This window comes from Diplotaxodon limnothrissa, linkage group LG12 (genome assembly GCF_057381915.1).
Source record: "Diplotaxodon limnothrissa isolate DT_005_m linkage group LG12, D_limnothrissa_male_GT1.1, whole genome shotgun sequence".
In the NCBI taxonomy this organism is placed as follows: domain Eukaryota; kingdom Metazoa; phylum Chordata; class Actinopteri; order Cichliformes; family Cichlidae; genus Diplotaxodon; species Diplotaxodon limnothrissa.
Window position 1 is genome coordinate 8,723,293 of NC_140607.1, and position 17,497 is coordinate 8,740,789.

The 17,497-nt window shown below is 39.5% G+C and overlaps 1 protein-coding gene and 1 long non-coding RNA gene across 2 annotated transcripts in view; one reads left to right on the top strand and one right to left on the bottom strand.

The window, feature by feature from the left end:
* LOC146620844 (uncharacterized) overlaps window positions 1–8,323 on the top strand; it is a 33,356-nt gene extending 25,033 nt beyond the window's left edge. The window contains exon 4 of the long non-coding RNA XR_014906610.1: window positions 6,962–8,323. This is a non-coding gene — a long non-coding RNA (uncharacterized LOC146620844). The remainder of the gene's footprint in view (window positions 1–6,961) is intronic.
* Window positions 1–17,497, bottom strand: part of LOC146620843 (zinc finger matrin-type protein 4-like) — a 149,391-nt gene that overhangs the window by 60,937 nt on the left and 70,957 nt on the right. The window contains exon 4 of the mRNA XM_085367094.1: window positions 4,509–4,665. Within this exon, the coding sequence (XP_085223220.1) occupies window positions 4,509–4,665 (157 nt within the window). The remainder of the gene's footprint in view (window positions 1–4,508; window positions 4,666–17,497) is intronic.

Consider the following 17,497-nt stretch of genomic DNA (forward strand, 5'->3'; position numbering starts at 1 on the left):
AGCAGGAGGGAAATAACGTCCTCTATAAATATACCAGACATTTCCAAACAAAACATTTATATTTTTGTAAATGGATTTTAACCAAAAGTCTAATTATTTATTTATTTCCATTCTTTTCATTTAAGTGTCTAAGAAGATGTCAGAAATAACATACTGCATACATGTTACATGTTACAACCCATCAAGCACCACACGTTAGGTAGATTTTCTATTTGGAAAGTTAAATCTATAAAGGCTGTAGACAGCAGAGTGGATGATGATGATGATGGTGAAGATCAAGACTTCTTGAGGCCTGATTTCATTAACATATTTAGAAATATGCTTCACATATTGGCTTCTTTATGGCTGAATTCAGCATTATATCATATTACCCCCAATGAAATATATATAAACAAATGTATAAGACACAAAAAGCTGACTTAACAGTTTGCCTAATAAAGAAATGAGCTTAACAAGTGGATTTTTTCAGTACCCTTGGGCGGTGAGTCAAAAAGTTCATTTCAGATACTGTTTCTTGCATTTCAGCACCATGGAGATGTGAACAGCAGTAAGGACGAGAGACAAAACACACTTCAGTGGTATTTACTGTAAACAGACAATACAATTAGATTGACTATATATGAACATAGGGAAATGCCATGTATGGACTCTGTGATCACAATCTGCATCCCAGCATCCTGAGAGGTGAAGTTCATGCCATCTTTGCTGAATTATTGCAGAACAAAAGAAAAGCACATCCTAAACAGATCATATTTCCAGAAATCTGATGTTAATGTAACTTGTTATTTTTAAGTTATGCTTAAAAAGGCTTAGAATGCTGAGAAAAGTGTAATACAAATGACTTATGTGAGACAGAATGAAAAGTTATTCTTTAGCAGTATAACTGTGAACTTGACAGGAAAACTGCACTGAGAATTTACAAAAACTCTGTTTGGCATCAAGCTTTTTTTCAGTGACTGCCTCAGATCCTTAATATTTGAACCAGCTAAGCATGAGCAGCAAGAGATCAATTTAGATCCCGAGAATAAAAAAGCACAGAGACCACATGTGGAAACTGGGCTGTCAATGCACCAGAGGGAAGTGCCACTATGCAGCAGCATTTGGTGATCACTACCACAGTTTCGAGAGCTTTAATATTTCGACCTCACTTAAATCATAATCTGTCCTGCTATTTTTTCAGTTCACAAACACAATACAAAGAAAACGCAACTTGCCGTTGGCCTGAAGTAAAACAGAGGACCTTTCCATTACTTTCAAGTGTAAATGCTGTTCTAGAACTGCTGCGGTGAAAGAAATTATTCTATTCAGGTTTTTCAGCCAGAAGGTTAGTTAAACATAAACTCAAAGACAAGAGGTTTCTGTGCCAATCTACGGATTCAATCCTCCCACTTTGGAAGGGGGAAAAGGCTGCAGTGCCTGAGGCAGCACTAATGCTGGATAAACTCAGGATGGTCCAACAATGTGAGGCTTCAGATAATACCACTATAAAAATTTACTGCCTTATCAGCCAGCTGAACGCATCCAACAAATTAAAAGAAATGTAGCAGTGAGAGCACAAAGTAAAACACAAAGCTCTGCAGTGCATATCAATGACCTGGTCAACTGGAGCACCAACAAACCACAGGAAACAAACAAAGCTCAGTTACCCACATCCACGCTGCTCACTGTGGACTCAGGTGTTGGGCTTTAAAATGATCTAAAATTATGTTTGCCGTATTTCCTCTGTGACCTTTGCTCATTATTTTCGCAACTGCTAATATGTACGTGATTTCAAGGTAAGTAGCTCTCAGCAAATTACAACGGCAGCAGACTTTGATCACCCTGAGGTAAAGAGCAGCTGGTGATTAACTCTAAATAACACGCACACAGACTCATGAAATAAGGAAACATGCAAACACACCAACTCGTGACCTGCTGTTGGCACGTAATTAGACCCTGAATTATACCAGGTAAAATACATTTTATCACGATTATCAGATATAAGTATGACATCTTTCCATCAGCTGATACAAGATCAGACCGTGATCCAATCCCATGGTGCATCCATTCATTCTCTTCCACTTATCCAATTCAGCGGGGTGGTTGGAGCCTATCTAAGCTGTCTTAGGGTGAGAGGCAGGGCGCACCCTGGACGGGTTGCCAGTCTGTCGCAGGGCAAACACATAGAGACAGACAACCATTCGCTTCACACATTCACACCTATGGGCAATTTGGAATCATCAATTTACCCAAACCTACTAACTGCCTAACTAACTAAATGTCTTTGGACTGTGGGACCTGGAGAGAACCCACGGAAAGAACATGCAAACTCCACACAGAAAGGCTGATCTGATGGTGGAATTGAAGGCAGGACCTTATTGCTGTCAGGCAACAGTACTAACCACAGACCATCATGCGCACCTTTTGTACCCTTTTCAGGTGGTACTCAACTGTATCTTTGTTGCTCTTGCTGAGGGGCAGATAACCACAGGACAAATCGTGTGTAAAATGTCCACATAAAAAGTTCCATATTTTGTGATAATGTAATAATTTGAAACAAAGATTTAACAGATACATATTCAGAGCAATGACAGCAAGACTGGATAAGCAGTTAAAACATTGATGTATGGATGTTGAAAGCAATTTTATTAAAATATAACACAAATAAATTTTTGGAATCTAATGTGGCTCATATGTGTGTGTGTATGTATGTATAGTATATGTAAGTAAATACTGCTCCTGATTTCCCCTTCTTGAGTTTTTTGGGAATGAGAATCAACACCTGCAAATGTGAGGCCATGGCCATCAGCCAGAAAAGGGTGGAGTGCCCACTCTGGGTCAGGAACGAGTTCCTGACCCAAGTGGAGGAGTTTAAGTACCTTGGGGTCATGTTCACAAGTGATGGGAGAAGGGAGCGGGAGATCGACAGATGGATTAGTGCAGCGGGCGCAGTGATGCGGACGCCGTACCGGTCTGTTGTGGTGAAGAGAGAGCTGAGTGTAAAAGCGAAGCTCTCAATTTACCGGTCGATCTACGTCCCTACCCTCACCTATGGCCACGAGCTGTGGGTAGTGACCGAAAGAACGAGATTGCGAATACAAGCGGCGGAAATGGGCTTCCTCCGAAGGGTGGCTGGCCTCTCCCTTAGAGATAGGGTGAGAAGTTCGGCCATTTGGGAGGGGCTCAGAGTAGAGCAGCTGCTCCTCCACATTGAAAGGAGTCAGTTGAGGTGGTTCTGGCATCTGACAAGGATGCCTCGTAGGCACCTCCTCGGTGAGGTGTTCCGGGCATGTCCCACAGGGAGGAGGCCCCAGGGCAGACCCAGGACACGCTGGAGAGATTATATCTCTCGGCTGGCCTGGGAACGCCATGGTGTCCCCACGGAAAAGCTGGAGGAGGTGGCTGGGGAGAGGGAGGTCTGGGCTTCTCTGCTTGGGCTGCTGCCCCCGCGACCCGGCCCCAGATAAGCGGAAGACAATAGATGGATGGATGGAGTTTTTTGCATATTAGTCATATTTAAATGCTTCAGATTATCAAACAAATTTTAAGATGAGACAAAGATAACCTGAGTAAATACAAAGTACAATGATGTTTTTAATTGATGAATTCATTTATTAAGGGAAAAAGATATTCAAACCTAATATCTCGTCATAACATCCTTAGCATTTGATGATCTAAAATATTTAACTGTGACAAATATGCAAAAAAGTAAGAAAACAGGAATCAAGTGTTCTAAACAAAGACCATTTTCTTTAATTCTGAGTTGCTTCCATGACATAACACAGTTTCATAAGTCTTATGATTTATTTGTTATGAAGTCTCTGTAGATAAAGTATTGTGTACTTCAAAACTCAGCACAAAGGTAGGCAGAAAAACAACATAAAATTATATATATAATTATAATTATATAAATATAATTATAATTTGTTCCTCATCTCCCTGAGTATGCTACAGGTCTAGCCAGGGGTAGGGAACTCCAGGCCTCGAGAGCCAGTGTCCCGCAGGTTTTAGATCTCACCCTGGGTCAACACACCTGAATCAAATGATTATTTCATTACCAGGCCTCTGGAGAACTTCAAGACATGTTGAGGAGCTAATTTAGCCATTTAAATCAGCTGTGTTGGATCAAGGACACATCTAAAACCTTCAGGACACCGGCTCTCGAGGCCTGGATTTCCCTACCCCTGGTCTAGCCTATGGGCTCCTGCAGTATATACTGACCATACAGCACCCCTTTTTTATTTGTGACATTTTGGATCACTGATCTAAGAGTCTGTCCTATTGCATTGCTCCTAAGCTCAGATACAGTAGGTATGGAAATATAGGGAGAACAGAAAACCCGATCTGTCACATATTTAATTTCACATATACATCTACGAGACTGCCAACACATATCTTGATGGTAGCCTTAAGTACTATAACTTGTCTCTCATTCCTTAATTATTTTCTTCTCAATTATAAATCCCCTTTGAACACATGTAGCTCTTCCATCATTGATACCCATGATGAATTTTTAACAGGGGATATACCTTTGGTTGTGATGGCAGGCTGCTCTCCCAGTAGTAGTTTTAGCCTCTTTGCGTGGATTTTACCCTGGTAGTGTGACTGTGCCACAACCGCTGAGGTGAAGGACATGTTACACAGTGTGCAGCATTTATTCTTGTCCACATCGCCGTCGTCACTGCCCTAGAAAAGAAAAATGCATGATTGAGAACCACATTTATTTATTTTTGAGAGCTTTAAAAATAGGGTTCAAACATGTAATATGCATAACAAAGGAAGAACAGCATATCATTTTAGCACTTTAACACTGAATGGCTTTACTTTGGCTGACTCAACTTAGAAGATAATTCTAACATTTCCTGTCTGAAGGATAGGATCCTGGCAGAATGCAAATAGAGTCAACTCTATCCAATACAGGACCCAAAAAGCAGACAACTGAAGCCTGATAGATTAAGTGAAAAAAAAAAAAAGCAAACCTAAAGAAGAAGCAGTAAACAAAAGGTCAAAAAAAGTACAAATAACAACCAATTCTAAGAACCATAAAGACCAGATCAAGCAACTAGTAACAGAAGATTTCAGTTCGGTTGGGCATCTGAGAAACTAAGAGATTGGGTGTAGGGCTGGGCCACATTATACCATTCACAGTAATACCGGCACAATGTTAGGCAACGATAAGAAAATGAAATATCGCGATAGAAGATGGGTAAAACGCGCATGTGTAGTGCCTTTGTTTTCATACGCACATGGCCAAAAAAAGCATGGCGGCAACGGAGAATGAGAAGGGAGAAAGCGGATCGTTGAGTGAAGCGAATGAACCAGAATTAGTTTGTAAAAATTTTGCCACTTCAGTGATGTGGAACTGGTTTGGTGTTTGTCCGTCAGATACAAAACAAAGCAGTTTTTTGTAGAACATGCAAGCGGGCCGTCGTTATTGCCGTATTTGTGGGACTAAGGCGCTCGTAAATCTGGGAGTAATCTGGGTCCTAAACTCCGTCTCTTCAGGTCCCAAAGTCAAACAAACCCTGCAGGATCACTGAGAGTTAAAATGTCTAAATTCTTTCATCTTTAATAAAACGATCAGCATTGCTGCTTTACCGGGTGTAACTATGAAGTTTAACATCCAGGCACCCATGAAAACAGAATTTATTACACTTAACGGAGTTAGAAGCTAGCGGAAGTTAGCTCGCTAGTTTCACTAGTTACCTGAGCATGATATAGCATGTTCTGACTGAGAGATTTCTGAAAAATTCAAACGTACAGCTCTGCTATCACTTCCAACATAAATGAAGACAGGAAACTAAACAGCAGTGACGTTTGTAAGGTTACTGAAGTTGGGCTAGCTGGTTTGTAATGATGTGCTACGTGATCGCTAGCGACACAGCTATGTTAGCATAACATAAACGGTGAATCTGGAGGAATCAACGCTAACATTTTTCCACTCGATAAAAGTTAACGTGAAGGTTCCTGATGGTTAGAGACAAATGCAATTGCATGGCAGGATGCTGTAAACGGACCAAACTTCAGTCAGGAGAACAACTGAGACAATCCATCCACAATACGAGGTTAGTCATTAATATACTGCAACAACACGGGAATAGAGCAGCTGTGATAGAATACAGCATTAATGAATCAATGGTACAGAAGTGGAAGAAGCAAGAAGTATGAGTTGAATAAAGTTTCATTTATCTGACTGCTTTGTTTAGCTTAATGTGCCTCATAATCCCATGCACCTTATGGTCTGAAAAATACGTATTTGACTTTTTTATTTGGCACACTGCAGTTTAATGTTGCAAAGCACCTCTTTTTAACTTCAGTGGATATTATACATGGTTATGCTCAGGATATGTCAGCCCATTTCTACTGGAAATGCCTTTTGGTTAAACTTTCAGCAAGGAATTTGCATTTGCACAGTTAAATTTTTATATAGCTTTAATACACATAAACAGCTGCTTGTTTAAGTGAAAATACATGAATGGGTTTTTTTTGCGCTAGTACAGTTGTGGAGTTGTATTTTGTCTCGCGTCAATTATATCGTTAGTTATATGCACACTCCATCTTTACAAACTGCACCAAAAACCCATTATCATCAAAAAATGTAAATGGCCTGCATTTGTATAGCGCTTTTCTAGTCCATAGGACCCCAAAGCGCTTTACACTACATTCAGTCATTCACCCATTCACACACACATTCACACACTGGCGATGGCAAGCTACGTTGTAGCCACAGCTGCCCTGGGGCGCACTGACAGAGGCGAGGCTGCCGGACACAGGCGCCACCGGGCCCTCTGACCACCACTAGTAGGCAAACATGGGGTTAGTATCTTGCCCAAGGATATTTGACATGCAGCCCGGAGGCAACCTGGGATCGAACCACCGACCTTCTGACCTGCTCTGCCACCTGAGCTACAGCCACCCATATGTAGAACGATCCTAGCAGTATTGTTCACCAAGGTTGTGCTACTTTTTTTTTTTTTTACAGAGAAATGAGGAAGAAGAAGAAGATAGTGTGTTGCCAGTCAGGCCAGGTCACCGAAAGGCTGATATTCATACAGGAGGAAGAGGAGAGAAGAGGGTGAACTTCATGACATCTCTCAAATGTCTGCTCCGGTGCATGGTGCACTCTACCAGACGCAATGCGTGAACAATGAATCTGAGTGTGTGTGTGTGTGTCTTTTCAGTTCAACTGTCTCAGTCTGAGATGAAGCGAGATAATGAGCTCACTCACCTTCATGATAAATTTACTTCCAAGAGTTCAGTCAGGTAGAGAAGAAAAGCGTTTGGATTGCGACTGGTGGTTCAGGTTTTAGTCTGGAGCATATATGGTAATATTTAAACTAAAATCTGAATTTCAGGGAATGTGAAAGGAATATCTAATAACAGAAAATAATACAATATCAGCAACCCTCTCATTCTTCAGGGTAAATTTATTGCTAAAATTAACCAGTCACCAATTTTTGAGTTTGCCACATTCAATACAATAAGTGTCTTGTTAAAAAAATACTTCAAGTCCCATTGTTTTCTGGTGAAAGATACAGAGAGACCATTATATTCAGCCAGCCGTTGGTGTCCAAAATGCAAATAAAGAGCATGATGCTTCGCAAATGCAAGGTAGTGTAAAACTGCTGACAGCACACAGCTAACCTCGCTCATGGAGACATATTAAAGTATACAGTACGAAACTGCACACATCCATTTTTCCATTTTCTTCCATTTATTCAATTTAGCATCCCAGGAAGTGTTGGTGTCTATTGTGACATTGTAAGGTTACTGTGGTCCTATGTAAGGTCCTATTGTGACATTCCATACTGTTCTCACCCTGTGGCGGGTGAGAACAGTATGAAATTATTATACATTTTCTAATTTATATCTTGAAACCATCTCATGTACAAATACAAAATGTGTAGTCTTTCTTGGAAAGTATAAGGCCTCAATCCCTATTAATGCTATCAAACAATGAGTGCTCTGCTACCAGTTGAGGGAAAATGCATAACAGACACACCAATCTACAGTGTACATTTCACACGTTGCCTCTCCAAAGCATGACATGTACACACATGCAGAAGTTGCAGTAATCTGCAGTAACAGCAGAGGAAGATATTTTATTTCAAGAAAATGTGAAGCATTTAAACAGAAATTATTAACATTTTACATGTAAATAAAAATAATGTCTAGCTTTATAATTTCTGGCAATTACCAACTACCAACTTGTTCTCTTGCAGTAGTATAATGGTGTGTGCATTTCACGCTTTGGAGAGGCAGTGTGAAATGAACATGGTGGAGCGACATGTCTGTTACACTCTTTGCTGTGATATCGGGTTGTAATATCGACTACTGAATTAAAAGACTGTATACAAATGAATCTGAATGTCTTTGGCGATGCCATAACAATGAAAAACAGATTTTGTGTTTACTGTTACTTCTGTATTTAGTTAAAGAGCTCTGCAAACCTGAAAAAAATGGCAGATGCACTTAGCTTAGAATTAACGTTAGTTATATTCAAGTAAAATAAAATCAATGCCTTACCTCATTTGATATGTTAGAGTGGTCTATTCTGCTATTGGCATACTTTTTTATTTTCTTTTAAAAAATAATTTGGATAATAGGCAACCTCATTCCCAATGCAAAGTTATAATATAAGGCATGTACACAAACTTTGTACTCATTAAGAATGTTGGATATGAGTCGGGATACAACAGATGCCATTTGTTCTGTCTTTGCTTTAGAGCCGTTAAACAGTATTTCCTTGTTACTCTCAAAGGAACCAGTAGGCTATTTCAGCAGTATTCAATTACCTTCAGCACCACTCAATCAATTTCAATCAGCCAGCCGAAGGACTCTTGTATTCACTGCATTAGCCGGTTGTATACAGAGAAATGTCTTTTCTGTCTAGACGAAAGCACGGTGCATAAATGGAATGGGCTGTAATCATTAACAGACGGTAGGCAGAAAAAGTTTTTTACATTTGTCAATAACTGCACCTTTCACTTCAACTATTCAACAGTATTGGAATACATTATTGAATTTAGTTTTTGAAAAAATAAATAAATGTAAGGTATGTTCAGACGAGGCTTTCTACGCAAATATTGTATGTACACTGGATTGTGTATTTAATTTCACAACTCTTTATTCTTTTCATGGGAAGAATTCTAACTTTAACTTTGTGTACTCAAACGTTTCCAGTTAAAAGTTATAATGAGTTGCTAGGTTCATTCAGAAATTTAAATATGAGCACGACACTGGACAGGTAAAGAGTGACTGAACCAACTCAAAATCAGAAATCTGAAGATTATTTTTCAGCCTGTAATCAAGCTACTCTTTATTTTGTCTTTGCTTGTTAAAACTCCTGAAAGTACATTTCCGTCGCATTTCAAGTGGACAATGTGAGATGTTTAGTTAAATATTTAAAAATGATGCTGGGTCATTCCATGAAAAGTTAGTGAGTCCATCTGACCTCGTCAAACTTTCCTGATTTTATTTATACAACTTTAGTACATTTAAGGTTGTGTAAAATTTTACTGTCATACTATGATTTCTGAGTTTATGGCCCCTCAATTGCACAGAGTTGGGTTGAAATCTGTCACTATTCATTGTGTGTGTTTTATTTATTTCTTCTTAATAGCAATTTTGCCCCAATTTAGCCCCTCGTGGCCTAAATTCAATAGCTAGCCACATGACATGTTCAGGGCAATCTGAAAATCTGTAGCGAAGTAAGTTTTCCTATCCAGTCAGAGTATTATAGTCTAGAGCCAAAATCTTTTTTTTAATTGACTGAAATAAAGTTTCTAATATTATTTTATTATTACCTTAATGTAGCACAAGGTTTAGTTTACCTGTTCTTCTAGGAGCTACTTTTGCTTTCTTACTTTGAGTACATTTCACAGCTGGTTTTTTTTTTCACTTTTACTTGAGCAAAGAAGTTTAATAAACTTTCCCTGCAGTATTTTCTAACAGTAGTATACGTACTACTTCAGTACAGAACATCTGTACGATTGCCACCCCTGCCCGAATGCTCCAAACAAAAACAAAATATTTTATTCACAATAGAACACAGAAAACACATCCAGTGTTTACACTGACAAAATGTAAATTTTTTACAAAAATATTAACTCATTGGATTTGATGGCAGCAGAATGCCTAAAAAAAATTGGGACAGGGCCGTGTTTACAACTGTGTAGCATCCTGTGTTCTTTTAATAGTACATAAATATTTGGGAACTGATGAGGCCAGCTGCTCAACTTTTCGGAAATGAATGTCATCCCATTCTTGTTATAAGACATCACAGGGCTGATAACCATTCACATTGGCAGTACTTTAGAACTACCAATTAAGCTAAACCAACAACTTGATTGTTTTGGGGAGGAACATGGAAACGCCACACAGAAAGGTCCAGACAGATGGTGGATTGAACCCAGGACCTTCTTGCTGGGAGCTATCAGAACTAATCACTGTGCTGTCCAAAATTCAAGCACAGTGTTTACCAGATTAGTAATCTCTGCTCATCTTTACTTTTTTTCTTTTTTTTTTTGCCTGTCCCATTTGGTTCTTTAGCCGTCTGAATTGTTGTCTGAAGACCAACAAGGATACCCAATGGATTTATTTTGCCAAATGGATCATCGTGGCATTGCCGTATTGGTCCATTTGATCGACCTTTGTTTTTATTATTTATTTTATTTTATTTTCAGTTGTTACAGACGGGACAGACATAAGTGAGGGATAGGAAAGGGAGAAAGAAAGAGGAAGGAAAAGAAAAACAGAAGGGGAGAGGGACAGTGAGAAAGGGGAAAAAAATAAATAAATAAAATAAAATCTCCTGGATCACCTGTTGAGAGAGAAAGAATAGAAAACAAGCAAAAAAAAAAAATGCAAAGCAACATACTAAACACAACACCATCGCATTAATCTAGCTAAGTGTAAACAGCAGTAAATACTAAATATTCAATGTTGTTGTGCAGCACCAGGACCGACAGCGCACAATGTGCTTTGAAGTAGCAGCCAAGAAAGGTGTAATTTAAGTCTACGAACAGTGAACACCCGTGTGCACACCTGTGTGGATCAGCACGCTTGTATTCAAATGGTTTCCACATGTAATGGTCTGCAAGAGGATGTAGAGAGCCATAGCCCCGTCCCCCAGGGCATGAAGCAGGCATGGAGGAGATCCAGGCCCCAGACATCCAGAGGCCCCAGAGTGCGAGAGCCCAAGGAGGACCACCGGAGGGGCATCCGTGCCACCCTCATGGGAAGGGCTGAGGATCATCTTTACTTCTGAGAAACTTTATAAGATGCTCTTTTTACACTGACCCACCACCAGCCTAATTAGATCTGGGCTGCTTTCTTCATAGCACCACTTAATATCCAGCGTTTTGTTGCCCCATTCCAACTTTTGCTCTGCTGTCACCAAATTCAAAATTATATATTTTTTTCATGATTTGACTTGTTTTCTGTTTTGTTTTCTGTTGGACATCGCCTCCAAGTCTAATAGTCAACAATCTTTCATTGACATTTACAACTCCTCTTTCAAAAAATTCGGACTTGGACTCACATGTTTGCAAATTGTAAGCATTGTAAAGTCACTGCTCTGGTCTACTTCACAAAGCGAAACAGCCAAGCCACTGACCAACCGAAATCCCACAAAGTAGACACTGAGCATAAATTACAGATATATGCTATGGAAATGCACAGCTACAAAGCAACACTGTCTGAGTTACTCACCAAGGATGACATACGACTCATAATTATACTCCAGTGTTCCAAAATGTTTGATCAGTTTGGAAGCATTTGCATACAATCTGTTGAGTCTGCAACATTACATTAACATACATGTGATATTTTGAATTTGACAATCTTTATCAGAAAAAAAACATCCACTGGTTTCCACACCATTAGATACCCAGAAATATCAGTTGAAGGTCATAACTTTTCAACAACACTCACCACCCACATTAACATTAAGCTTGTGCCAACATGACTGTACAAATTGATTCACACAACACTCACATTAATAAGGCTAGTAATGAAGCTAATTAATTGCTTAATGATGAAAACAGATATGCAACAGCAGCTTCTGCACAGACTGTTAAAATCATCTCATGCCCTCATTTTAAAAGAGTTGAGTTCCACATCATCGTGCCCTGTTTTCTTTTTTGTTGTTTTTATGATGAAAGAGAGGTGTGTGGCTCAGACACAAAAGCTTCGCCTGAGAGGAAACTAATGTCATTGAGTGGGAGGTTCTGAATTGCAGTAGACAAACATACAGCGATCTAAATAAGCTGAGGGCAGAACATTAAAACAGCTCAGGAGAAGAAGGTGCCACCGGTTAATTTGGGTTTGTGATTGTGCCATATTTGAAATGGCTGATGCATTAAACACAAACGGATGTGCTGAATAGGGTAGGAAGAATAACAAGAAAGCACGCCTTATACCTAAACGGATCTTTAATGTTAAAGATGTAAGTTTGTCTTCTACTGGGTATAGGCACTTAAGAAATGTGATATGCTGATTATGCAAAAAAAAAAAAGGAAAAAAATGGTGTAAAAAGTACTGAAAAAAAGTTTTTTTATGACCCTCAAATCAGGAAAAGCAGAATCCAATGCATCTGTCAAGTTAAGCCAATCTCATGCACAATCCCATTTATGCTGAGCCACCTAAAGACATTTCACCACCATACTCTTATCCAAAAATTACACAACATTGAGGTTACAGAAAGGGCAAGTATCGAAGACTTGTGACCCTTGGAGTCTTATGGTTAAAGACTAATATCGATTCCAGACTGCATGACTGCTCGTACACATTCACAAGTGATCAAGCAAAGATATCTAAGTGGAAGTGAGTACAGAGTGTAAAAATATAATTGAAAGCACATTTTGAATTTAATAAATCATGCTCTTTGGGTTTTTTTTAAACTCTCTTAAATGCTTTGATCGAACACCCCACCTTCTTAACCCCTCTTTGGCCCTGGGACCATTTTTGGTCCCAGGGCCAAAGAGGGGTTAACAGTGGGATGGTCTTTTAATGTATCTGACAAATTGCAAATAAAGCCACTGAGTAAACACCTGAATCTGTATTTCCCTTTAACTCTAGATAGAGTTTTAGCTTCCTATATCTTCTAATTTTGGTTTTAGAGCTCAATAATTCCACTGCCATCGATACTATTCTCTGTACACTGCTATTTTTAGAGGAAAACCTACTGTATGCCACTTAAACACTACCTCACTAACAGTGGCTCACTGAGTCATGAGATTGTTTTACTCTCTAAATTTACAGGGCGATAGAGGAAAGTCCAGTCAAAATAAGCCTGGCTGAAAGAAAGCAATTGCAGCTTTTTAGAGAACTGCTCGGCCAAATCATATCCTATGAAACACTGCACCTGGTGGAGAATAAACACTGCCACAAATAGTTTGTGGCCTCGGCATACTCAAAGTGCCACTTTGTCTTTATAAGGACAAGTTGTGATGTCATAATGTTGCTGCACAAAGCATAGCGTACAGCCAGTTGTGGGAAGGTGTAGAATCATTTGGAAAAGGAATGTTGTATCTACTGCAGGTGCATACGATCTAAGCAAAGCTGACTTTATTGTCATTATTGTCACAGCCACAAATGATGTCACAACTGCATCAGAAATTGATGTGCGTGGTCGAACAGACTAAGAAAAGACTTACCAACAGTGAATTGTGTTGCTTTTTAGGCACGATACATAAGTGCACAAAGTAGAAACTTTGCATAGAAGTTTTACATTTTGAAGTTAATCTGTAAATACATACAATTTTTGAAAGGGATTTCTAAAACATTTGCAAGTAGAAACATCTGAAACATCAGAAATTATGTTAAAAAAAGTCTAAACTGGGCTGCATTTCTGATTTGACATGTAGTCATTGGGACAATTAGATTTCTAAACCAGGTCTAAGGTATTGTTACTGTAGATAAACCTCTACAATATGAGACACAAAACACAGCAACCATTCCCTGTCTGCAAGCATTTAGAGAGAGTGGGGAGGACGAACTCCCTACTGCCAGCAGCTGGGGGGTGCGGAGAAAGAGAAGAGAGAAAAAATGAGCACAGAGACACAAAAAATAAACAAACAGATTTCAGGAGAGAGCAGACAGAAGTTACTGACATGCTGTAATGGCACATAAAAACATCAAGAGAGAAATAAGAGAGTGGAGAAGAAATTCTCAATACATCATCAGAAGTTCCTCGTAAATATCCCCATGTTGGAGTTCTTGCTGTCGCTGTGTGTCCGCAGACTTTCCACTGGCTGTTTGTTCTGTATAAATCACTGCTCTCATTTGTGTGTCTGTATGTGTAAAAACCACAACCAGTACAGTCTACATGCTCACAATATTTGACTTTTTTCAATGAATGAGTCAATGCGACTGCTTTTGATGTTCCTCTTGTAATGGTCTGTTATTCATAAGGTCATGTGTTCACCTGTCAGTACTGAATGTCGGTTGTATTTGTTTACTTCTTATATTATATGTGTTTTATGTGTTGTCATTTCTGTTGCCTCCTTGGCCAGGGTTGCATTTTTTTTCTCAATGAGACCTTCAACTAGATAAATGAAGGATATATTAAAAAGGCCAATCTCAGACCTTCTGGTCAGGTAGGACCTGCTTTTCTATCGATTTTTTTGAATGCATCAGTGGCTTCATACCTAACCTCTGAGTACATGAACATGGGCTTCTGTTTTTACTGAAATACTATTTGTGGCGAGCTCTAATGTAGCACAGATCACAACTGCGCGTGTGTGAGAGGATAAGACAAAAACACAGCTCTTCCTCCCACAGTGTGTGATAACACAGAAACACTGCTGCACTCTGAGTCATTCTGACACACACACACACACACACACACACACACACACACACACTCAGCACACTCAGCACACACATGTACATTGGCACACACACACACAGAACCTTCCCTCAGCTACCAAGGTAGCAGCAGCAGAGCCACTACTGCACTTAATACACAGTATTTTATAGACATAATGAGCAAATATATTCAAGAAGAAGCAAAAATGCACCACCGGATGGGATGCCTATTCCAGACTGGAAAGATCTATAATTTCATGGTTAATTAAAACTGGATAAACGAGAAGCTAATTGCAGGGAAATGTAATTAATTAAGCAGTAGGTAGGTGTATGTTGCAGGCTCCCAATCACAGTGGAGACCTGGCTGAGAAACTGTTGTTTCAGGTATGAAGTAGTAATGGTGATGTGACATAAACTTGGGGAATGTGGATAAGGTCAACGACATAGTTTAAAATATCTCCTTTTTTTGTATTTCTTTTCTTAAAAAATATAATAAAATTAGCCACCTGAAGCCTGACGAATGCCATATTTCAGCAGCCATGTAGAGTGAAAATCTTTCTGTGCGTGTGTGTGTGTGTGTGTAAAATCTTAACTCAACAGTGAGAAATAATTGGAGTTCTGCATTGGCAGAATAGAGGGCTGTGCTGCACTCCTCTGAATATGTAACTGATGGGGCCAGGAGGAGAGATAGAGGGAGGAAGGGATGGGGCTGCCTCATTCCTATTCATGTAAGGCATAATAAAATAATCTTTTTGATTTGCAAGCAGTAAATCCTCTCTCCGCTGTCAGTGCTGTGCTGCACATTTTCATCTTGGTTTAGGGGAAGCACTGCCCCTGTCTTGTCTTGGAGCACTGGACTTGTGTTGTTTACTACTGTCGCTATATCACAAATGCCAAGGCTGCAACACGCTCAGCCTCACAGAGACTCTGTCTCAGATGCATGGAGTCAACAAGCTGCACCGATCCTTGAGGCGATAGCCTTGAGCTCTGGGAAACCTGGACTGGATTGGCGTGATTCTGGTGCGGATAAACACCGTATAATGCCTGAGCTAAATCTGGAGGTCAGGGAACACTCACTGTTCATGTGCATCTCCCCTAAGGCGCGCACAGAAGAAATAGGGCAGCCAAGTACAAGGGTATCCCAGCTAAAAAAAAAAAAGGATTAAAAAAAGGAATTGCTCCCAACATAGCTGTGGACAATGCAGTCTATTGCTGCCAAGCGGAGCATACAGGGGAGCACTAAGCTGGGCTGACACAGTAGTCTCTGCTGCACATGATAAAATGACCTTCACATTAAACAGCAGGCAGGGCCAGCAGGAGCTGAGAATAAACCCTGACTGGTCTTCACTGGACGATGCATCACGAGGCAGCAACGAGAATTCGAGTTTTGGGGCCTCACTTTTTACTGCAAGAGCATATTGTGCACGTCGGCACGAAGCAGTTATTCTTACTCATTGGAGGTTTTTTGTGTGAACAAGATCAACATCTCTAAATATAGAATTGAATTTGTGAGCATCATTTGCACTGATAATTATCACAAACGAGGCTGCGGATGGGTCTTAAATTAACCAGTCTATTCTGCATATAGTAGCGTTTTTCTTAATTTAGTTATGCAAAATTATGATTAATGATTAAAAGTGCCTTCAAAAATGTCCCCAATCCACTAACAGTACACATGAGAAGATAACATGAAAAAAGTCTGGTTTGCTCTCTTTAAATTTTACTCACATATTATGATTTTGCAAAGCCTCTGGATCTTACTAGGTCACTGTTTGCTAAACTACAACTAGATTCCTTTTGAGGTTATTTCCCTTCCAGTGGAGAACAGCAGAACAGAAACAGCAGGATCATTTGGCCACTGCTTTCTTTGTGTGTGCAATGGTGTGTTAGAAACAAAACTGCCAAAAAGAAAAAGAACAGACAGCTCCTTTAGAACGTGTACCTATTGTTTTTGACAATAACCTCGTATTTGAACCTCCCATGAAAAAACATGCTATAAAATGAAACATGTTTGATTTGGTCGAAATCAGAAACAAACTGGCTCCCAAGCTGTGTTTTTTTAAAAAAAGAAATTTATGAGAAACACATGCAGAATGGCACTTTTATACACAATCCCTTACAAAAACAGGCTTATACATAAACTTAAACTTAAACAACTTGACGATATGATTATTAAAAAACACGAATGAGTGCCAGTCCCTGTGTAGCAGCTGTTATGTTGCTATTTTGTCACAGGCTGAAGACCGAAAGCCGCGGCAGGAGTCAAGATCTGCAGTTAGCGTATCTGAGAGTAACAAAGTTACTCACACACACGCACACGCACACACACACACACACACACACACACACACACACACACACACACACACAGGAGGATTCAGTCCAGATATATTGCTAGTTCACATACAATTAAAATAAACACACAAATAATCAATGAGTAAACAAAATATACAAAATATGGTTAGTAGGGTTTTTAAAAAAAAAAATACTGATACATGATATTAATCAATCCTCAAATTACTACTGAATTATGACACTCCAACAACATCGATCCCAACTCTGCCGTCTTTGTCTCCTCCAGCTGACTCTATTAAGAAGTTATCATAAATCATAAAACCTAATTTTAACATTAGCCATTTAACACATTAGTCACCTGTTATCATCAATGTATCATTAATGGCAAGAGGACTGTAGCTAGAGAACAGAG